This window comes from Microplitis demolitor, chromosome 7 (genome assembly GCF_026212275.2).
Source record: "Microplitis demolitor isolate Queensland-Clemson2020A chromosome 7, iyMicDemo2.1a, whole genome shotgun sequence".
In the NCBI taxonomy this organism is placed as follows: Eukaryota; Metazoa; Arthropoda; class Insecta; order Hymenoptera; family Braconidae; genus Microplitis; species Microplitis demolitor.
In genome coordinates this window covers 7973889-7994703 of record NC_068551.1, presented here as the reverse complement: position 1 = coordinate 7994703, position 20815 = coordinate 7973889, and the positions used below count along the sequence as shown (strand labels likewise).

Sequence of the window (20815 nt, the reverse complement as noted above, 5' to 3'; positions counted from 1 at the left end):
ATGGTTTCGGATTACTTTTCACATGGTAATTTTTGCTTCCTTTTTTTCCGTGCACAAACAGTGGAAAAAATTCAAACTTTCAAGTGTAAATCTGATGAAAAATCGTATACACACTACGGAGGAAAGCAGGTAATTATACACGCGGGTTGTACAAAACTTGCAGTTTAAAATATTTTACCACTACCTCGAGTAAGATTCACAGTTTAAAAATATATTTATTTCATAAAGAACACAGATTTTGAGCAAATAAAGAATCGTTTTTTCATTAATCAACTCTACATAAACTCAATAACGAATTAATAACAACGATTTTAAATATAATGTATAAATTTTATTATTTCAGTGAGTAACTACAACTAGAATACACAATAACTTAAAATGATCTCTAGAAAAATTGTTTTGAGAAAAAATCGTAAAATAATTTTTATAAATTCACAGTGTATAAAATACAAATAGCATATATTTTGCTTTTCTGACAACTTCAATATCATTTACTAATGATAATTTAAATATATAAAGTCAATTTAGCAGCATTTAATTAATATCTTATTTATTATGTGATTAAATATTTGAACTTCACACTGTAAAGATAGACAAGAATTTCATTAAAAGACATATATATAAAATTTAGCTTCATTCAAAGTCGTATATTAAGATTGATATTCAGAAACACTGTCAAAAATTTTTGGTGTGAAAATGATCTCCGACCTTTATAAGGTATTGTATGGTTCGAAGTTTATAAGTTAGCCATTCTATTATTACAAGTATTTTTGTTTGATATGATATTAATTAAAATTTAAAACAGAATAGAAATTGTTATAAATGCATTTTTTATTATTATCTCGCCTAAACGACAACTTATTTTCATTGTGTCTATAAATGTGATATTTACACCGCTGGTGGTGTAATTGTTCTAATTCACACGGCCAAAAATTGATCACGTTGTGTCATGTAACTTTCACACCGTCGATGTTGAAAATTTTCACACCAAATTATTCAGACTATACACCGCGAACTGAATTTTTTACAGTAAATGCCTTTAACTAATTAAAATTACCTGGTATGCATAAATTTGTAGATGCAGGTATAAAATTACGTTGGCATTCACATCGAAAATCAGTACAAAATGAATTTTCAACTACGCATTGGTGATCTACCCAACAATAACCCTTCAAGAGCGGCAAACATGTTGATTTGTTTATCAAAACATTATTTTTATTACAAATACATTTTTTATCAACGGAACATTTATTATGCCATGGATCACCACAATCTGAAACTTGATCACAATGATACAAGAATCCAGCTAAAACAATAATCATTTTATCAATAATTCATTAAATTCAGTAAGGTAAAAGACCTAGTAATTAATCAGGAAATTAGTACCCGATCACTCCATGTATTTGAATATCTATACGTAGAAAAATTTAGTAAACATAGAGTGATTTGATACATGAAGTGATCGAGTACTAATTCCCTGATCGGGAACTGAGTCTCTTACCTTAAGTCTCTAAAAATCTGTTCTTAATTGTATTCACTTATAACTTACATGGCACACACTGACTGTCCGATACAGATCGAAAGTTATCTTTACATTGACATTTATTTTCAATACAGATAGAAGAATTAAAACGACATTCTTGGTTATTCGAGCAATATTCATACAATGGTGATACACATTCGAATTCATTCAATGCATAACTATTCTGAAGACAAATGCATTTATTATTTTTTGAACACTTGGCGTTTTTTATGGATATTTCACAATTATAATGCGTCTCACAGGTTGTACCAAGTGAAACTATTTTTGAAATACAATTAAATACCATTAGCGTTCGATAAAGTTAAGAGATAAAATGAACACGTTATTTTCTTAATAGAAATACTGTATTAATTACTAAAAAAGATATTTACTACGGTCACATTGATACACGGATTTAGTGGTAAATTTCTCTGAACATTGACATTTATTATTGATACAAACTGTATTATAAGAAATACATTCTTCATCTGAATCACAATATTCACCTATAAGCGCTATACATTTTTCGTCACCAAGAAGCACATAATTAGATTTACAAACGCATTTTTTATCTTGAGAACATTTCGCATATTTAATGCCTACACAATGATCGTCGTGAATACATGATATTCTTAAATATCCTGTTACCAATTATAATACTTATTAATGTCTTAACTATGGAAAAATGCTTTCAGACCAACAACGGTTATTACCTGTTTTTGCTATACATCTATTATTAAATTTCCGTATATAATCAAGGTTGCATTGACACCGATTATTAATACAAATTGAATTGGCGGGTGCACATTGTTGATCGTTTTTACAATACTCACCTAATAATGGGGCGCAAGTCGTTTCATTCAGCATATCATAATTGTCTTTACAAACACAAGTATGATTTAAACATTTTGAATCATATATTCTTTTACAATCGTCATTGATCTCACAGTTCATCATTAACTGATCTAAATTATTGAGCACACATAATTTATAAATAATAGTCAATTGAAAATTTAAATACTGAATTATATGATGTTGACGTCTTCTTTATATATATATTAGGTTGCTTCGTTTCCTGCGAAAGTTTGCGACCAAAACCGCATCCATATTATAAAATGCAGCTGAGTATTAGAAAGTTAATAAAAAAGTAATTTAATCTACGTGTATTTTAAATGGGAAATCTTTAAAATCAAATGGAAAGTACTTAGGATTGGAATTAAGAGCTTAAACGGCGGAAATTTTTGTTTCAGCATAAGAAACAATATTTTGCTTGATGAGCAACGAAAAAATTACTTTCGCCAGAAACGAAGCACCCTAATATATATATATATATATATATATATATATATATATATATATATATATATATATATATATTAGCTTACGTCGTTGACATCTATCATTAGAGTTTGATGAAAAACCATCATCACATATACATATATTATAGCTACAAACAGAATTAAGAGGAGCACATAATTTGTTTGTAGCACAATAACCACCAAGTAGTGGTGCGCATGTTGTAGAATTATACTCTGCATAATTTGATATGCATTCACATCTTTCATCTTCGGAGCATAGACTATTCATTATTTGTTTACAATCGAAATCATGTTTACAAGATACTCCTAGTTTAGCTGTAACGTAATTCAAAAAAACTAATGATTATTTTTCATTTCCGCGATGTATTTTATATTTTTTTGTATAGAAATTGGCAGTATTTAATCAAAGAAGTTTTTTTGTTTGCATCAAAATTTATATGATTGTAAAGTCTTCAGCTAATAGAAGTTTCTAAGCAAATCAACTGATTCAGATAGTTCATTCAGTAATCAGAACCCCAGTAACACATGCATGTTGAGCAACATTCTGGTGCTAGTGCCTGGAGCAAAATCCCTAGTCACTAGTGTCTTTTTTTACGTGTGGGTCTTCCGCAAGATCATTTAGCAAGAAATCGTAATCAAGTCTTGTGCATGTCTTGCTCAAGGCATTGTACACAAGAATATTGAAAATATCTTAGATATGGTTCAGTTGAAAAGTTTCTGACACATTTCTTACACCAGCAACTTACGGCAGATGCTTACTCATGGCTTGCTGAAAATTTGCTCAAGGCTCAAGTCAATTTTGAGCCTTGAGCAAGCCATGTGCAACTATTTTCAACTATAGTCTTCCTCCACAACTGAGTTACAATCTGGCCTAAATTTCTTGTGTAAGGTTTGCACTAGACTTGCTATTGAAATCGAGCTACAAGTATCTGCAGCAAGTCACATAGATAGGAAAGGACACTAATGTCTATCGAACTTGAGACCAGACTTGCTCAAGCCTTGAACAAGATTGTTTTATGGGAAGGTAAACTTTAGGCTGCATCTGATTGATTTTGAGCTCAATTTGTCACTAGTTCTATTCACCGAGTTATTAATTAACTTTCTAAGGACTAAACAGTTGTCATTGGAAAATAATTAGGTCTGTTGTAACAAACCCTTTTTATCACCAGAAAAACTAACTACTACACTGTAAATCGAAGTGTTTAAATTTAAAACACTTGGGTCTTTTTTATTAAAACACTTCGATTTACAGTGTATATTTTGCTAACCCATAGGTTTGGTAACTTGGCATATGTTTAAACTTACGTAATTTACAGAAGTGATTAGATTGTCTCAAAAAATTTTTTTTACATTGACATTTATTGTCGATGCAAGTTGAATTGACAGCTAAACAATCTTCGTCTTTAGAACAGAATCCATCAAGGATTGGTCTGCAGGTTTTCTTATTAATTTGGATGAAGTTTCTATCACATACACATTTTTTATCCGATGAACATATTGAATATTTCACTCGATTGCAGTCATTATTCTCTTTGCAAGGTTTATTCAAGTAAACTATGATGAATGAAAAATAGTATACATGAATATATATATATATATATATATATATATATATATATATATATATATATATATATATATATATTGATAGCAGGAAATTATTTTTAACTCCTGCTCGTAAAAAATTTTTCGATTTTGAACAGTCACAATAATTCTTATACTATTTTAATTAGGAAAATTGAGAAAAACTGCATTGATCATTAAAGTGATTCAACAGTTATTCAATTAACTTATTTTTTATAACATTCAGAAAAATATTATTTTGTCATTAAAAGTATTCTGCTGTATTGATGGCTTTACTTACGACGAACACATTTAAAATTTGTATACCAAAACCTAGGTTTACATTGACATACATTATCAATGCAAATAGAATTATTTAATGTACATGAGCTATTATTCAAACAGGTATAGTCAATCCGTGGTGCACATTCGGTATGATTTTTTTCAAAATGATTCTGGTCACAAATGCACCCTTCAGTTTTAGAACAGATTGAATTTGCTATTAAATGGTTACATTCTTCATCGTCTTCACAAGGCATGTATAAATAAGCTAAAAATTTTATTTCAAACTTACAAATACTATATTATTTTATTATGTCTTAAATCAATCATATGGACCTTGTATGCATTGGTTATTAGATTGAGGTACATATGTCGGCATACATTGACATCTGTTATCAACACAGAAAGAATTATGAGGTAAACAATCATCTGTTGTCCAACAAAATCCGCCTATAAGTGGTGCACAATACGTTGAATTGATGGCAGAAGTATTTAATGGGCAGCTACAGATTTTATGGTCCGTACATTTCGCGAACCTAACTTGTTTACAATTTTCATCAATCTCACAGTATGAACCCAATGTATCTTTAATAAAGTAAGTAGCTATTATTTATTTTATTATTAATACTAAACTCAGCATAAGTATGACTTTTGTTTTAAATAACTATGATACACTACTAACAGAAATTAAGGGATATAAAAAACATTGTAAATTTTTTAGCGATTTTAAATATGCTGTAACTCAGAAATATTTTTTTTTTTTTTTCATTTTTTCCAATAATTAATGTTTTCGATTACAGAAATAAAGCTAGGCACTAAAAAAAACTAGTGAATTGAAGAAATAATTGAAAACCGAAGAATCGCTCATTATACGATTTTTGGCAAAAACGATAAATTTGAAGCTTTGGAGCACTCAGAAAGAAAAATCGCAGTGCTTTGAAATTTTCAGGGTTTTTTCAGGACACTTTGAAGTTAAAAAAACCCGACGGTATCCTTCGTTTGCCCGTTATATCCAAAGATACCAAGTTTTCCAAATAACCCTCAACATGCAAATTTTTACCTTATTTTCAATCAACATTGCCACTATTTGTGTCTTATAAGGAATGTTTTGTAGTTTTTAAAAACCTATTTCCATTTGGTGTATGACCAATATGTCTTGAGTTATTGGTTGTCAAAGTCAAAATGGACTTTTTTTTCTTTGATCAATCATAACTCCGCGCCAAATCGTCGAGAGCGGCAAATTAAAGGGCATAAAATTGCCTAAAAGAGTCATAAGGTTAGATAATCAAAAACAATTTGTTGAAGCCCATCGACCTTTTCTAAAACGAACAAAATTTTGGAAAATTTTTTTGCGGTGGTTTTGTTAGGGTTACTCTGGAACCGTGTATGATAAAAAATTTTGAAAGCCAGATTTGAAAACTAGAAACTTGAAGCTATACAATTTGTTTTGTCTATTCTTTGGTATACGACCATTTTCCTCTGAGTTACAGCATATTTAAAATCACTAAAAAATTTACAATTTTTTTTATATCCCTTAATTTCTATTAGTAGTATATATCGCGCGCATTTTTTTTTGCATTAGGTAGCTATTATAATTTTATTTTAAAGAATATTCAATTGATTAAAAAACAATTCACTTTCTAGATTTGTTTTATAATGAATTTGGCTGACTCGAAGCTCTGATATTCGTCCTTCAACACTTTTTTATAATTATTATTTATAACAAAGCGGAACATTTAGAACCCGATAAAGAAAATTAAAAAATTAAAAAATTACTCTCTAAACATGAATTAGTGAATAAGTGAATATTCATTAATTCATGTTTATAGAGTAATTGCATATTTTGGAATAAAAAATTAATATAAATATTGAAAATTTATTCATTGTCTGGAATGATTGTCATTAATCTATTTGTTGGAATGATCTTAGCTAATGAACACTCACTAAATATACATTGGTTGTTAGATCGTCGGAAATAGTTATCTTTGCATTTACATTCATTGTCAATACAAACAGCATTGGTTGTTGCACATAATTCACTTTTCCAACAAAATCCACCCAATATCGGCGCACAGGTTGTTTGATTTAGTTCAATGTTATTCATTCTGCAAATACACTTTTTTTCTGTTGAACATTTCGAATGTCGTATTCTGTCACAATCTTCATCCGTTATACAAAATTGTCCTAATGTTACTAAAATACAACAATATCATTAATTTGCATTGTCAGTGCTTTTTGAAATATATATTATATACATGTGAATATAAATTATTACTTATATCAGTCTTTTCAATGCATTTGAATACATGTTGAGAATTAATTTGTTTGCAAACATCTTTTTGATCACAACATGAACGCGGAGTACTGGGATCACACTATTAATGACAATCAAAACACAAGTGAAATTTTACTTGAATATTTATATGGAAATAACATAATTTGTATAGAATACTTACTAGAGAATTTCTAAAAACACATTGATTATCATAGTCATCGTAGTTTGATGAAAAAGAATTAACAATAATTGTAAATGAGGATAATATAAAACTGATGATCAAAAATTTCATATCTTTTGACATGTTTCCGGAATATAATGTTTCTTTTTTAAGATGTAAAAATATTAGTATTAGAACCAAATATCTGGAAAACTTTTTGAAATATCTAAGAGAAGTAAGAAATTTCGGTTATTGCGTTTCAATCGGAGTTTTTAATCAAAGTTAGCAGATATTTATAGCAGAATCGAAATTCAACGTGTTAATAATTTTATTAAAAATAATAAACACTGATGTATTTAAAGTTTCTATTTGAACCGGTTAAAAGAATAGTTAATTATGAAATACATTTTATAAAGAAAAAAACTTTTTTTGTATAATAAAATTGTTTTACCTTAATACTTGTTTTTAACTTGTTATTGGCCTGACTGACAGGCTTCGAATCAAAACTAAAATATATTACTCCACAGCGTCATTTATCCATAAGAAATAAAAGTTCATTAAACTCATAAAATAAAAATAATTGTTTTTTTTGTTGTTAATTAATTTAAAAACTCGTCAGAGGTAGTAATACATTTTATTTAGATAAAGAAGTTATAAATAATTTTTTAACTTCCCGCTAAGAAAATCGACGATTTTCAAAAATTTCGGGAAGTTATTGTTTTCATCCCGATTTTCGAAAATCGAGTTTTCATCCGATGTCGACGTTTTGAGGTCCTAGGAAGCTATTCTGGCTATTTTCAGAATGATGTCCGTGTCCGTGTGTGTGTGTGTGTGTGTGTGTGTGTGTGTGTGTGTGTGTGTGTGTGTGTGTGTGTGTAAACTCTTTGTAACTTTTGAACTAATGAATCAATTTGGCTGGTTGAGGTGGCAATCGAAAGAGCTTGTTGGCCGTCAACTTTCCTGAAAATTTCAGATCATTTGATCGAATAGACTCGAAAATATTTGCGAATTACGAAAAAAAAAAAAAATTTTTTTTTAGTTTTTTATTGATTTCTCAGAAACGACTTATACGATCGACTTAAAAATCTAATCAGCTCTAGAACAAAATAAAACGCGTGAACATAATCAGGAACTAAATTTTAAAAACCGCTTCATTGATGATTTTCGATTCTTAAATTTTCAAACTTCAGCATAACAGGTAACTTGTTAGAGCTTGAAAATATCATAGAAAAACAATTGCATGTGATAGCATTTTCGAGCTCGAAAATATATCTACACTAATGTTTTCGAGCTATTCCAGGTCGAAAACAGCGGGAAGTTTTGGGGCTGGCCCGCAGGGTCAACCGACGCCCAGATTTTTTTTTATGAATTTATTAATAAATTTATAAAAATAAGAAAAATTAAAATTCAAAAGCTACAGAAAACTTTTTGACAAATAGTTTGTTTATGAAATTAATAAAATCCCTTTCTCATGCGAAGAATTTGAGTAACTTAATTAAAAGGACCTTTCTTTTCTAGAGAATCAAATTTTCCAGCAAGTTATCATGTATACGGGTTTCAGACTTGACGAACAGGAAATTTTTTTAAACTATTTTGATGTTTCTTCCGTTTTTATTGAACTAAATAAATTTTTGGAAAGTATGGAACTAATTTCTATTTAATTATTTTCAAAATAAAATGCAATATATCTCAATTCCGTGAACTAACAAGGGTATAATAATTGAAATAGTTGCCGAAGTGAGGCGAAAAAAATTTTTCGATCGTAAAAAACACTGATGCTTCGCATCATGAGTCGTGCAATATACATCTTAATTTTTAATTTATTTATTTTAGTTATAGCAAATACAATTTACCGGTTATCTATCACATGCTTAGTAGGGGTGGCGCTCTTCGAGCAAAACGTCGTCATGGGAAATAAAAATAATTATTTTATATCATCAAAAATAATTATAGTTATAAAAAAATTTATTATATGTATGGGTTATTCAGTCTAAGCCCGTGTTAGGTTTACCACTCGACGGCCAAGGCTAGGTCATTCAGTCTTGGTTCATGTTAGGGTTACCATTCAACGGCCATGGTTAGGTTACGCAAACTTGGCCCAAGTTAGGGTGACTCTAGGCTTGGCCAAGGCTAGGTTATCCAGTCTTAGGCATGGGACAGTATATGTTTGCCAAGATGGGCTCCCAATAATGTCCCAGGCATGGCACCGTCGTTCAACTCTGGGGCTTCCTATATGGGATGTTACATTTTTATTCTTAATTTTTATATAATCGGTTATTAAAATAATATTTGTCCATCTATTGGTGTATTTATCCTATACATCAATATTTTTTTGTAAGAGTCAAAAAAAAAATGTTCGTTCAAAACGAATCTTACCCTAATAACTATAGACATGTATTTGAATGCTTATGAAACTTTGGATAAGTGAAATTCGTCTGAGTCGAAGACGAGGATTGCAAATTTGCAAATTGGGACGTCCTATATTTTCCGCCGAGGTGAATATATTATTTTTTACCAGAACTGCACTTGAGCAGATAGTAAAATTTAATTTTTTAAGTCCAGATCTAGTGGAAAATAGTATACGCATGCGTATACTATTGGTATGGTGCACCACAGAGAAATGTGGATGCCCCAACCCCCCAACCCGTGAGTTTGCCATCTTCACTTTTGGCTCAGGTTTATAGGCAATCGCACACGCAGGTTGGAATGTTCTACTTTTCTTTCTTGATGTCTAAAATTCTATTTAATAGTTAAAAAGTATTGCGATAGTCAGGAATTTGTATCAGGATGATTGCAAGAATTTTTTTTCTTATGTAAAAAATATCCATGTATGGAATAAGTATGGCATTAATTATTTCAAATAATTAATTTATTAACAATTAACGTATGACAATTTATTTCTTGTTCTGATATATATATATATATATATATATATATATATATATATATATATATATATATATATATATATATATATGTACATCATTTAATTATTAAGTTATAGAAGTTATTAAAAATTTTTATTATCTATAATGATAAATGTGCATAAGAACTAAAAAATTAACAATTAAGTTATTTATAATATCATAGTAATAAATAATAATATAAAAAAAGAATTATTCAAATCACTAGCCTTGTAAAAATACTATCATTAATATTTAGTTTTAACTGTTTAGGTCCCACATTAAATCTCGAGGTATGAGCCTGCAGTTAATACTAAAAAAAATAAAGTTAAATTTAATTTAATAATTATTAATTATTAAATTAAATCCACTGATTTCCGTAGATTTAATTTTTGTCTTTGTGCACGAGGCGAACGAGAAGTTACACGAAATTCAATTGGTAAATCATAACAACGGCAAACGCAACAACTCGGAAACTTGAACCAGTCGCTAAAAATTCCTCGACATTCATTGTTTGGATCATAAGCTAGAAGACGATGAAGTCTGTATTGTTGTTCACATCGGCATCCTTCTCTGCAATACATCTGTTTTTTTTCATGCCTAAAATAAATTATTGTAATATAAAGTAACTGTTAATATAAACAACAAAAACAATATTTTTTTAAAATTTCAATGGTAAATAAATATATATTAGGGTGAATCATTTGGTAGAAACTACTTTTTTTTTTCTTCCAGATGTACATGTATATGATCATGCATGGTCAGGTTTAATTATAGTTGCTCAGGTAAGATCATGCATAGGATTAACGTATAATCAGGTTTTTTATATACTTTCAGCAGATTTCGATAAGTGATTCTCAGCTGTTTTTTGTCTTCTTCTTCTTGCTCTATACATACCTATTAAGGAAGGTCTATACATAATAATTTTTGTTTAAGCTTTTCTTTCAAACAAAACCTCTAATCGCAAAACTAAGCACAAGGCTCGATGCATTACTCTATAATCTAGTAATCTACGTTTTCATTCTTAAAAAATGTTAAAACTCTCAATTAGTGAATATTCACTAATTTTCACTAATTAGATTTTAGAGAGCAGTGTTCTTACCGTTTGGAGTTGATATAAACCCCAAACATATATTTTTGCCGCTCAAATACACACATGTCTGGTCTGTTGAATAGAGTACGCCTTGTTTCTTAAAAATTTTTTTTTATTAAAAAAAAAAAAAAAAAAACAAATATTATACTCATCTAAACTTTTAATTTTGATTTTAAAAGTTTTCGAAGGAAATTTTTCAGTTTTTCATTTAAATAACATCGCAGCAAAATTTTTTCGTGTCAATAATTAATATTTCTCAGCTTGGTTCAAAATTGATCAAGATACCCATAAAATTTATAAAAATAAAGTTAAAAGCTTAGATAGGTATGATATTTTTAAGTTCCCACTTTGAAAACTGAAAATTTTTAAAAAAAGGCAAGTTGTTAGTTCCTAGGACATTCTGATTATTTCCGGATGGACATCCGTCCGTCCGCTCGCACACGCGCGCGCGCGTGTGTGTGTGTGTAAACTAATTCTTGTCGTATGATATCTTTGGAACGAATCAATCATAATTTGAACAAACTTGGCTGCAATCAAAAGGGCTCACCGAGACTTAGATCTAATTAGATTTGGAAATCAATCAGTCGAGTAATTAACGAGTTATACGAAAAGAAAAATTAAAAAATGTTTTTTTTTTTTTTTGAGTTTTTTCATATAACTCATAAACTACTTGCCTGATTTGCCTCAAAAGTCAAAATGTAATCAGCTCCAAGTCTTGACGAGCTCCTCGATTGCCGCCAAGTATATTCAAATCGGTTCAAAAATATCGTGCGACACAAATTAATTTTTTTTTTTGCTAAGTGTATTTGTTTTGGTTGAACAACAAAATAACCATTTTTTTAACCGTAAAGAACTCGAAAATGAGCGAGAAATTTTGGGGTTGGCCCACAAGGTCAACTGATTTTCAGATTTGTTGTTCTTGGATTTACTGGGAAATTTTAAGATGGGAACGAAAAAAATTATAGTTGTTACTAAATTATTCACTCTTATATATATGTACTTAATGACGAGACAATCCATAAATTTAATCACATATCTTTCAAAATTTTACTTACGTGCATTTTTCCCAATGAACATATTGCTCGAAAGGATATAAATTTAAAAGAGCTAAAACTTCTCCACGTGTATTATTTGCCCAAAATGGTGCAACAACTTCTTCTTTAACTGGGCATGCATTTCTATAATGAATAGGCATTATTTTAATAATAATTTTTAAGCTCATAAAAGTATGGAATAATTAAATATTAATATTTGAATTAAAATTCAGTGGGTACATACATTCCCCGAAGTTTGAGGACTGGACGTTCAGTTTGTTCTTTTGTTGCATCCTGAAATAATTGACCTTCTATATTCGGATTGTTAGGTTTATTTTCCGATAAATTATCATCTGGATGTGGTTTAAATGATTGCTGATTTTGTTCATTTGTTAATATTTCGTCTTTATCATTTCTCTCAGTAATCGGAATAATTTGATCACTTTTTATCGTTGAAGTATGAGGGAAGCTTTCAGGATCCGAAATTGCTTTTTCTGTAGCTTCCGTACTGAATGGGTTGATAGTTGTTAAATTTAATAAATCATTTTCTGTTGTTGACGAAAGATCTGAGGTTTCGTGCACACTAGAATTTTGAACTCGAGCTAAATCTGATAATAATACTGTCGCATTTGAATTTACATTTTTTTTATTTTCATTGGTTTTAATTGAGTCATTTTTTTGTAATTCTTCAGTTGATTTATTCATAAATGTAGCCTTAAATAATTTTGTTGAAAGATTTGAACTTATATTAAAAATGTTTTCCTTCGAAACTATTTTAGTAGACGTATAGGTGGGAGTTACGGTAAACTGCGGATGCAATTTTGTGAAATCACGAAGCTTCGGTAGTTTCTCCATAAATTTAGTCTCTTGATTTTTATATCTAGGAATTTGATAATCATTTTCTTCATGATTGTGACCATTGTCATGTAAAAAGCCGCTAAAATAGTTATAAAACTTCATTATTTGATTAGATTAAAAATAAAGTTATCATTCATTTTTGTTATCTAAATAATTACCGAGCGCTATTAAAGTCTTTTTGGTATCGATCATCAAATTCAAAGTCAATATCATTTTTTTCTAGTTCACTTTTCAGAACAATAATATGTTTTTCATCACCATACATCCGTCTCATTAAGCCTTGATTTTCTTGGACAAATCGTTTAACAGCATGCCTAAGTATAATTAATCTCAATTAAATTCAAGTTTTTTTTTTTTGTCAAATAGTACACTTATATTTTATTAATAATTTATAGATTATAATGCAGTTATAATCCAAATTCTTACTGGAAGTATAAGCTCCTAATTTTTGGAAAATTTTCAATCTTTACAGCGAAAAGTTATTCACGAGTATTTAAAAAGCCCAATAATAATAAATATACATAAATCATACCATGGGTAATATTTTCCAGCTACGGTACACCAATTTTGACGTTGAAAATCACATGGAAGTTTTTCAAAATATACTTTTGCACTTCTTGTAAACGGTGTGCTACATGATGATGAAGCATCATATCCAAATGAGTTTGAATAACTAGATTCCGAAAATTGAGATACAGCAAATGGTGTTATCACCATCTGAAATAATTTCGTTAACATAAATAAGGTTTCAAATACACTTAAAATATGTAGAATATCTATATAATTATATTTTATGGCATTGGTACACGAAGAAAAATGTAAAAATTTTTATTATGCTGCCAACCAAACTTAAAGCAGCAAGTTGAGTTGTCGAAAAATTACTATGCTGCACTTTAATTATTATTGTGAGCTTCTAAAAATTTTTTACTTTCTACTATAGTTCCTAATTTAGATAAATAATATTCATTACAATTTATCAATAATTTTGAAGTATATAATATTTTTTATAGTGTAGTATAATCATTTTTTGGCAACTCAACTTATTGGTTCAAGTTTGGTCGCTAGCATAACAAAAATTTATAGATTTTTAAACCCATTCTTATCGATGAATATTTTTTTGACTTAGATGAAATGAATTATTTTTTTTATTTTTATTGGTATTATAATATTTTTAGAACTTTCTATCCAATATTTGTGAATTTTTTCAAATTAAAAAACACTAAAAAAATATAACGTGTAACGGAGTGGCTTACGATTTAACTACGAAAATCGGTCGCGGCATTTTCAGAAGTCTCTAAAGCTCGCTATTACTCTTATTAATACTTTTCCTATCTTCTTGACCTTCTTATCGGTACCACAAGTGGCCCAAAAATTTTTATTCTAAAATGAATCGTTTTGAATTTTTATTATTTTTTTTTTTTTCTTAATTCTATTTCATTGTATTCTATAATCTTTATTATAAAAAAAATACTTTTTAGTTCAAAGTGATAAGAAGTACCTAGGCTGGTTCACAAAATTAATAATTTTTACGATTTTAAAAAATATTTTCAATTCGGTAAGCCGACAAGTAAAAGAATACCCTACCCTATTTCATGAACAACAATTTTTAGATTAAATAAGTATATGGGGAGGGAAGGGTCAAATCGGAGTACTTTAAAAGACGTGTTCTCATTGGTTTCTTTATTCGCACTCAAGTGGATGAACGGTACTATCTTTGTTGCACTTGTACAGTAAATGGAAACTTTGTTCAAGTTTTTCTCGTAAACAAATGGAAGTTATCAAAAAATTGAAGTGCACTTTGCTAGTTCATAGAGTAAAGTATCGAGTCTGAGTCTTTATTTTGCACTTAAGACTTTTATTTTAGAGAAAAGTTTGGACAAAATTATCTGATAACCGTTCTTACTGTTTACTTTGAAGTAAAAGATTGAAGATGTGGTATAGTTTTCTATTACCGATTGGGCATAATATCCTATTGACACATTTTTTGGCGAAGTTAATGGACGAAAAATTCTGAAATTTTGCAGGTGTATTCAGAAAAGTGCCTAGATTAATATGATTCAAACTTTCATCATTAAAAAAATAAAAAAAAAATATTCAAATTGGATACTTTTGGTCCGTAGAACTAGGTGCGAGAGAGATACCCTATGACCCCACATAAAATCTCTTGTACAAATATCTCACGAAGATAGTGACATAAAAGCTTAGAATCAATGCAAAAAGGAACATTCAATGTATCCTTTTCTAATTTTTAATTCTACTTACGATAAAAAATATATCTAATTTATTTGTCTAAAATAAAAGTTAAATATGACAAGGTTAGATCACTCAAATGATAAATAAATAAAAATATTCAGTTCATGAGTTTTAAATTCTATCGCAAGATGTCATTGAATGTTAATTTTCATTCAAATTTTGGACGTTAGATGTCTGCGACAGATCGATATTCATAAGCTGATTTAATTATCTTACATTAACAGGGGGTTATCAGTTATTTTCGACTGAGTTTTTTTCGGAAACAAAATCTCTTAATACAAAACACAGACCGCACGTTGATGCATAACTGTCTAATTTAGCGAAGTGCGCTTTAATTGTTTCATAACATTCGTTTGTTCAAGAGAAAAACTTAGCAAAAGTTTCCATTTACCGTATAAGTGCAACAAAGGTAGTACCGTTCATAAACTTGAGTGTAATAGAGAGAAAAGTGCGAACCCCTGTTGAAGGAAAGAATTGGAGAATAAAATAAGCGCGAATCCATATCGCTGAGATGTGTAATTTACATGTTAATTTTTTAATTACAAATTTACGAACGAAATGCAAGATTTCATAAGCTAATAGCTGTAAGGCGGCGAAATATAAATGAATTATAATTTAAGCTTATTTTTTCCCATTAAAGTTTTAACCTCCCAGTACATGGTGAAAAAAATTTATTTTTATAAAAAAGCTAATTAAAAAAATAACATTTTTAACGAATTTTGAAATTTTTTTTTATATTTATTATTATTAAAGTTAAACAAACCGAATTTTGAATATAAATATATTGTTAATATATAGTGGGGGTTCTACGCCAAATCGGACACCAATTGGCTTTTGCACCTCGGATTTTTTAAAAGTTTTTCATCTTTTAGTATAGGTTGAAAGAGGCCTCCATGATTTTTTTCAAATTTTTTCCTCCAACTGTTTTCAAATTATCGAATTTTGAAAAATGTAAAAATTTTTTTTTCAAACGCCTATAGCTTCGCGAAAAGCGGTTTAAATAAAATTTTCAAAGAGACAAAATTAATTAATTATTATTGATTCATTAGTTATCATTGTTCTGTGTAAATAAAATTTGAATATTTTGATCATAGTTGTGTATCAGATAATTATTAATAGTAAATCCTTACCATGATATTTTTTTTAGACAGTTATCTTAAAAAAAAACTGAAATATGAAATTTAAAAAATCGAAAAAAAATAGATCCCATCGTTGTCCCATTATGAGCATAGCTGGAAAAGTTGTAGAATAGATGACAGTTTACTGTGAAAAATTATGAGGAGAATCGATCACTACGTGTTTTTGTAAATCGATAGTTTATACTTAAAAGTTAAAATTTCAATAGAAGCGTGGTTCAAAAAAATTTTTTGATATTCTTTACTGAAAAGATGTCTGAAAACGAACATTTCTTGTGTCTTTGAAAATTTTATTTAAACTACTTTTCGCGAAGTTATAGGCGTTTGAAAAAAAAAATCTCTACATTTTTCAAAATTCGATGTCTCGAAAACGGTTGGAAGAAAAAATTTGAAAAAAATCATGGAGGCCTCTTTCAACCTATACTGACAGATGAAAAAGTTTCAAAAAAATCTGAGGTGCAAAAGCTAATTGATGTCCAATTTGGCGTGGAACGCCCCATATATATTTTTTATATCATTGTACGGACACATTTTTTTAAATTTTAAATATATTTAAAATATAGAAAATTGGCCAAAAGTTAGCTATTTGAAATATATTTTTTGAATATTTTTAATATAATTTTCTTATACATGGTTAGTTAATATTTTAATTCTATAAGGAATATATTTTTGAAAAAGCAATAATATATTATTTAAAATAATAGATTAAAAAATTATTGAAGGTTAATTACATTTCAAAATTATTTAAAAATTGTGAATATTTTCAAGTTGATTGTTGAAATACATCTAAAATAATTTGACACTGGGAGTTCTTTGATTGTAAATTGATAAGAAAAAGAATCAAATTGATTTCCCAATGTTTTTTTTTTACAAAAACAAAATTTTTCTAAAACAATAAAAATAAATTCAAAATAATGCTCAATTATACTTATAAAAGTGATTTTGGAATGTTCGAAAAAAAACCTTTTTTATACAATTTTGGGGATACCCCCCCCCCTCCCGTTTTGCTCCTCCCTCCCCTACAACTATGTTTATATTCGTAAATCAAAAGCTTTTTCGTTAAGGGTGATATTTAAAAATTCAACTTATTACTAAAACTCTAAACGAAATCAGAAAATTATTACATCTTAATCAGTGTCAACTTTTTACAACACTATGAAATGCAACTCAGTGGGAAAAACACAGTAAGGGAAAAATTTTTCAAAATCGAATTTTTAGTATTTTTAGTTCCAGTGGAGTCTTGTGTCAGTGTGATCATGATTCAATAAATATTTCAAAAACTTTATTTATGCCAGTTACTGTGTTTTGAATTCGGGCTGCCATAAAGGTTTTTTTAGTTTTTAAAGTTAGAATATAAAATAGCTAGAAATAGCTATTTACTGTTTTTCAGAATTCTCAGTTCAAATAATTCGTTTAATTATTTCTGCGTTGAAAATGTGTTTCAAGAGACGTATAATGAAAAATATAAAATAACCGAGGCAGTAACAGGAAAATGATTAGTATGTAATTTTCTTCGATTATATCTTTCTAACACGTAGTTATATTTAGGTCATTTTACTAAATCCAAAGTGAAAATTTTTTATGGGCCTCATCATCGATCTTTTCTAATCGTGGATAAACTACTTACTAAAACTTTAAACTATCCTTCTACGGTGCCCCCTCCACTTTTTTTGAATATTCGATGACCTTAATCTGTCATAACCGTATTAACATTTTATTAATTAATTAGAAAACAATTAATGCATTAGTTGGACAAAAGACAACGTAGTTATAATTTCACTAGTATATGAATTTAAAAAATCTGGAAAACCGTTGACCCTGTGGGCCAGCCCCAAAACATCCCACTGTTTTCGAGCTCCTTGATATCGAAAATAGTATCGTAAATTAATTTTCGCGCTCTTTGGGTTCGAAAAAAGTTATGTCTTGAAAATAATCAGAATAGCTTTCTATGACCTCAAAACGTCAAAATTTGTTCAAAACTTGATTTTTGAAAATTGAACCGAAACCAATTCTTTATGACAAGACTATCATTCAGCATTTCTAATTTTTAAATCTAAAATTTATTTAATAATTTTCGTTAGGCAGCAAGTTCAAAAAAACTATAACCCATTTTTTTAGTCTGTGTTCTAGCAAAATTGTAACTACGTTGTCTTTTTTTGGACGTGCTTTTATTTTTTTAATTAATTAATCAAATTTCTATATGTTAATGTCAGTTGAAAGTCGTTGGATATACAAGCGACGAGTACTATCCAAGATTGTTTCTAAGTTAATAAGGAGATATGATTTGTTTGGTAGTAAAGCTTCATTTTTTAAAAAAAGCTATGGCACTTACGATAAAAATGAGGAAATTTATTTTTCCATGATTGTACAATTTGGTATTTTATTTTGATCTTTATCAGAAAGCTAAGAATTTTTTTTATTTTTCAGAAAACAATAGTTTGTTTTACACTCTTCTGAACAATAATAAGTATAAATCATTGTGATTATTTTTTCATGTAATCGTTGAATATTTTAGCCATACGAAAAAAATATATATGCGGGCAAATTGCATATATGAAGCATATATGTCTCATATGAAATTCGCCTGCATAAATATTTTTTCGTACAGGTATATGTGGATTATTTTTATTTTATTTGTAAAAATAAAAATATGAATAGCAGTTACGAATTTTATTTATAGTACAAACAATTTTGAGTTTAAAATTTACAGTGATATTCCGACCATATATCGTATATCAAGCGTGGAAAAATTCAATTTCAACAACATTTAAATACTACTCACCTGTAGAATAACTAAACTCAATGCACTCATAATTTTTTATTAATAACAGAAAATCCTCAATGGTTTATCAAAGAGGAAAAAAAACAACATCCGATGATCAAATTCCGTCAATAAACATATTATTTGTGATGTTTAAATTAATTACAATGATATAATGTCAAAAATAAGGTATATTAATTTGACTTTTGACAAGTGCGTATGTTTAGCGTGTTATCAAATAAAGTTACTATTGAGTATCGCTATACTAACAGAAGCACCTCTTCAACTGGTGAGGGCGCTTTCATTACTGCTGGTATAATCTGATGCTTGAGAGTGTAAGGATAGAAAAGGTGAGAAACAAATGATACGAAGAAGATAAAAAAAAGTTCTATAGTGGAAAAAGTATACGCAATACCAGACATTGACTTTGTCTTGAAGCCTTCAAGTGAAACGGTGGTCGTGCACACTTGCTTGATCGTGGAAAGGCGAGAATAAAGATAGAGAAAGGCTATGTATTAATGATTTTAAATACTTTGTAAAGAGAGAAAGAAAACCATGAAGAGTAGGTCACTTGGTAGAATACCGTTAACGCACTTCTATTTATGTGTGTCACCGGAATCGACGTTGTAACTTTAAAGAAAAATATCCTGATTTTTCTTAATTATTATTTTTAAAAATTGGTTTTTTTCATTTTGTGATAAGAAAACATTTTAAAATGAATAAGTACGGCCTCACTATGAATAGCAAATATTCACTAATGCATTTTAAGAGATTATACATGTACATTTTAATTTCTTAAAATAAATGTGAGCAATTTACAATAATGGAATATTGTAATGATTTGATTTCATTTTTAAAAAATTTTCGATCGTAGAGCACTCTTTAATGCTTTGCATTATGAGTCGTGCAGTAAAAGCTGATTTCAATTGTCAATTAATTAAAACGCATACTATTTTTACATAATAAATAATATATATCTGTGTGATATATTTGTTAATTAAATCGTATAGCACGTGCAACGGTTATTACTTGTTTAAAAGTCTATTAAAATCATTTTTCATTGTGTAAAAAATAAACTTTAATACCCGATCGAAAAAATCCATGTGGGATCGTATGGAAACCCATAGGATTCCATATAGGAAAGTATGGATTTATGTAAGAATCCATAGGAATTAATATAGGAGTGTATAGATCTATATAAAAATCAATGCGAAAAACTATGAGTATCTGGATTTCCATGTGGGAAATTCATATAAGCACGGAAAAAACGACTCTGTCAAAATTACAGGAAAAACTGTCAAATTTACAGATTTACCGCTGTCAACCCAAAAATGTCAATTTTACAAAGTTGAAAATGTTATTCCCACATTGTGGAAACTGTCAATCGGAAACTGTTAACTTGACAATTTTTCGATGTAACAATTACATTTAAAAAATGCAAAATTTTCATTAAAAAAAAAAGTATGAAATTCATATTAGAACAATAATTGAAATAGTTATTTATGAGTAAGAATTTTACATTTCGTAAAATGTAAATAATGCACAAAAAAATATTCTAAAAATTGAAGTTTCACCTAAAAACATTAGGTATTCATGTAAAATAATTGTTAAAATCTGCAAACCATAGAATTGGTTTGTAAATTTTATATAACTTGA

General features: G+C 28.6%; 2 protein-coding genes across 3 annotated transcripts; both read right to left on the bottom strand.

Moving 5' to 3' along the window:
- Positions 1-1001: 1001 nt before the first annotated feature.
- On the bottom strand, positions 1002-7265 carry LOC103578470 (prion-like-(Q/N-rich) domain-bearing protein 25). The gene is made up of 7 exons (XM_014440270.1): positions 7143-7265; positions 6962-7061; positions 6682-6879; positions 2908-3156; positions 2002-2163; positions 1058-1306; positions 1002-1015 (listed from the first exon to the last, which is right to left on the bottom strand). Exons 1-7 carry the CDS (start codon positions 7263-7265, stop codon positions 1002-1004), a joined length of 1095 nt encoding a protein of 364 aa, XP_014295756.1.
- A 2909-nt stretch (positions 7266-10174) lies between these two features.
- Positions 10175-19447, bottom strand: LOC103578466 (protein spaetzle 4). Of its 2 annotated transcripts, none has more exons than XM_008559577.2 (6): positions 19181-19447; positions 13542-13726; positions 13168-13323; positions 12396-13088; positions 12173-12295; positions 10175-10624 (listed from the first exon to the last, which is right to left on the bottom strand). In XM_008559577.2, exons 1-6 carry the CDS (start codon positions 19208-19210, stop codon positions 10381-10383), a joined length of 1431 nt encoding a protein of 476 aa, XP_008557799.1. In that variant the 5' UTR covers positions 19211-19447; the 3' UTR covers positions 10175-10380. The 2 variants fall into 2 exon arrangements, with proteins under 2 accessions (XP_008557799.1, XP_053596582.1); XM_053740607.1 differs by lacking the exon at positions 19181-19447 and adding an exon at positions 15272-15330.
- Positions 19448-20815: the final 1368 nt, after the last annotated feature.

Excerpts from the sequence above, each read along its gene's own strand:
- LOC103578470 (XM_014440270.1), bottom strand. The coding sequence starts at position 7,265 with ATGTCAAAAGATATGAAATTTTTGATCATCAGTTTTATATTATCCTCA. Across the intron at positions 7,062-7,142 it reads GTGTTTTTAGAAATTCTCTA|TGTGATCCCAGTACTCCGCG; the intron begins GTAAGTATTCTA and ends TGTCATTAATAG. Across the intron at positions 6,880-6,961 it reads CATTGAAAAGACTGATATAA|TAACATTAGGACAATTTTGT; the intron begins GTAATAATTTAT and ends GTTGTATTTTAG.
- LOC103578466 (XM_008559577.2), bottom strand. The coding sequence starts at position 19,210 with ATGAGTGCATTGAGTTTAGTTATTCTACAG. Across the intron at positions 13,324-13,541 it reads GCTGGAAAATATTACCCATG|GCATGCTGTTAAACGATTTG; the intron begins GTATGATTTATG and ends AATTATACTTAG. Across the intron at positions 13,089-13,167 it reads AAAGACTTTAATAGCGCTCG|CGGCTTTTTACATGACAATG; the intron begins GTAATTATTTAG and ends TAACTATTTTAG.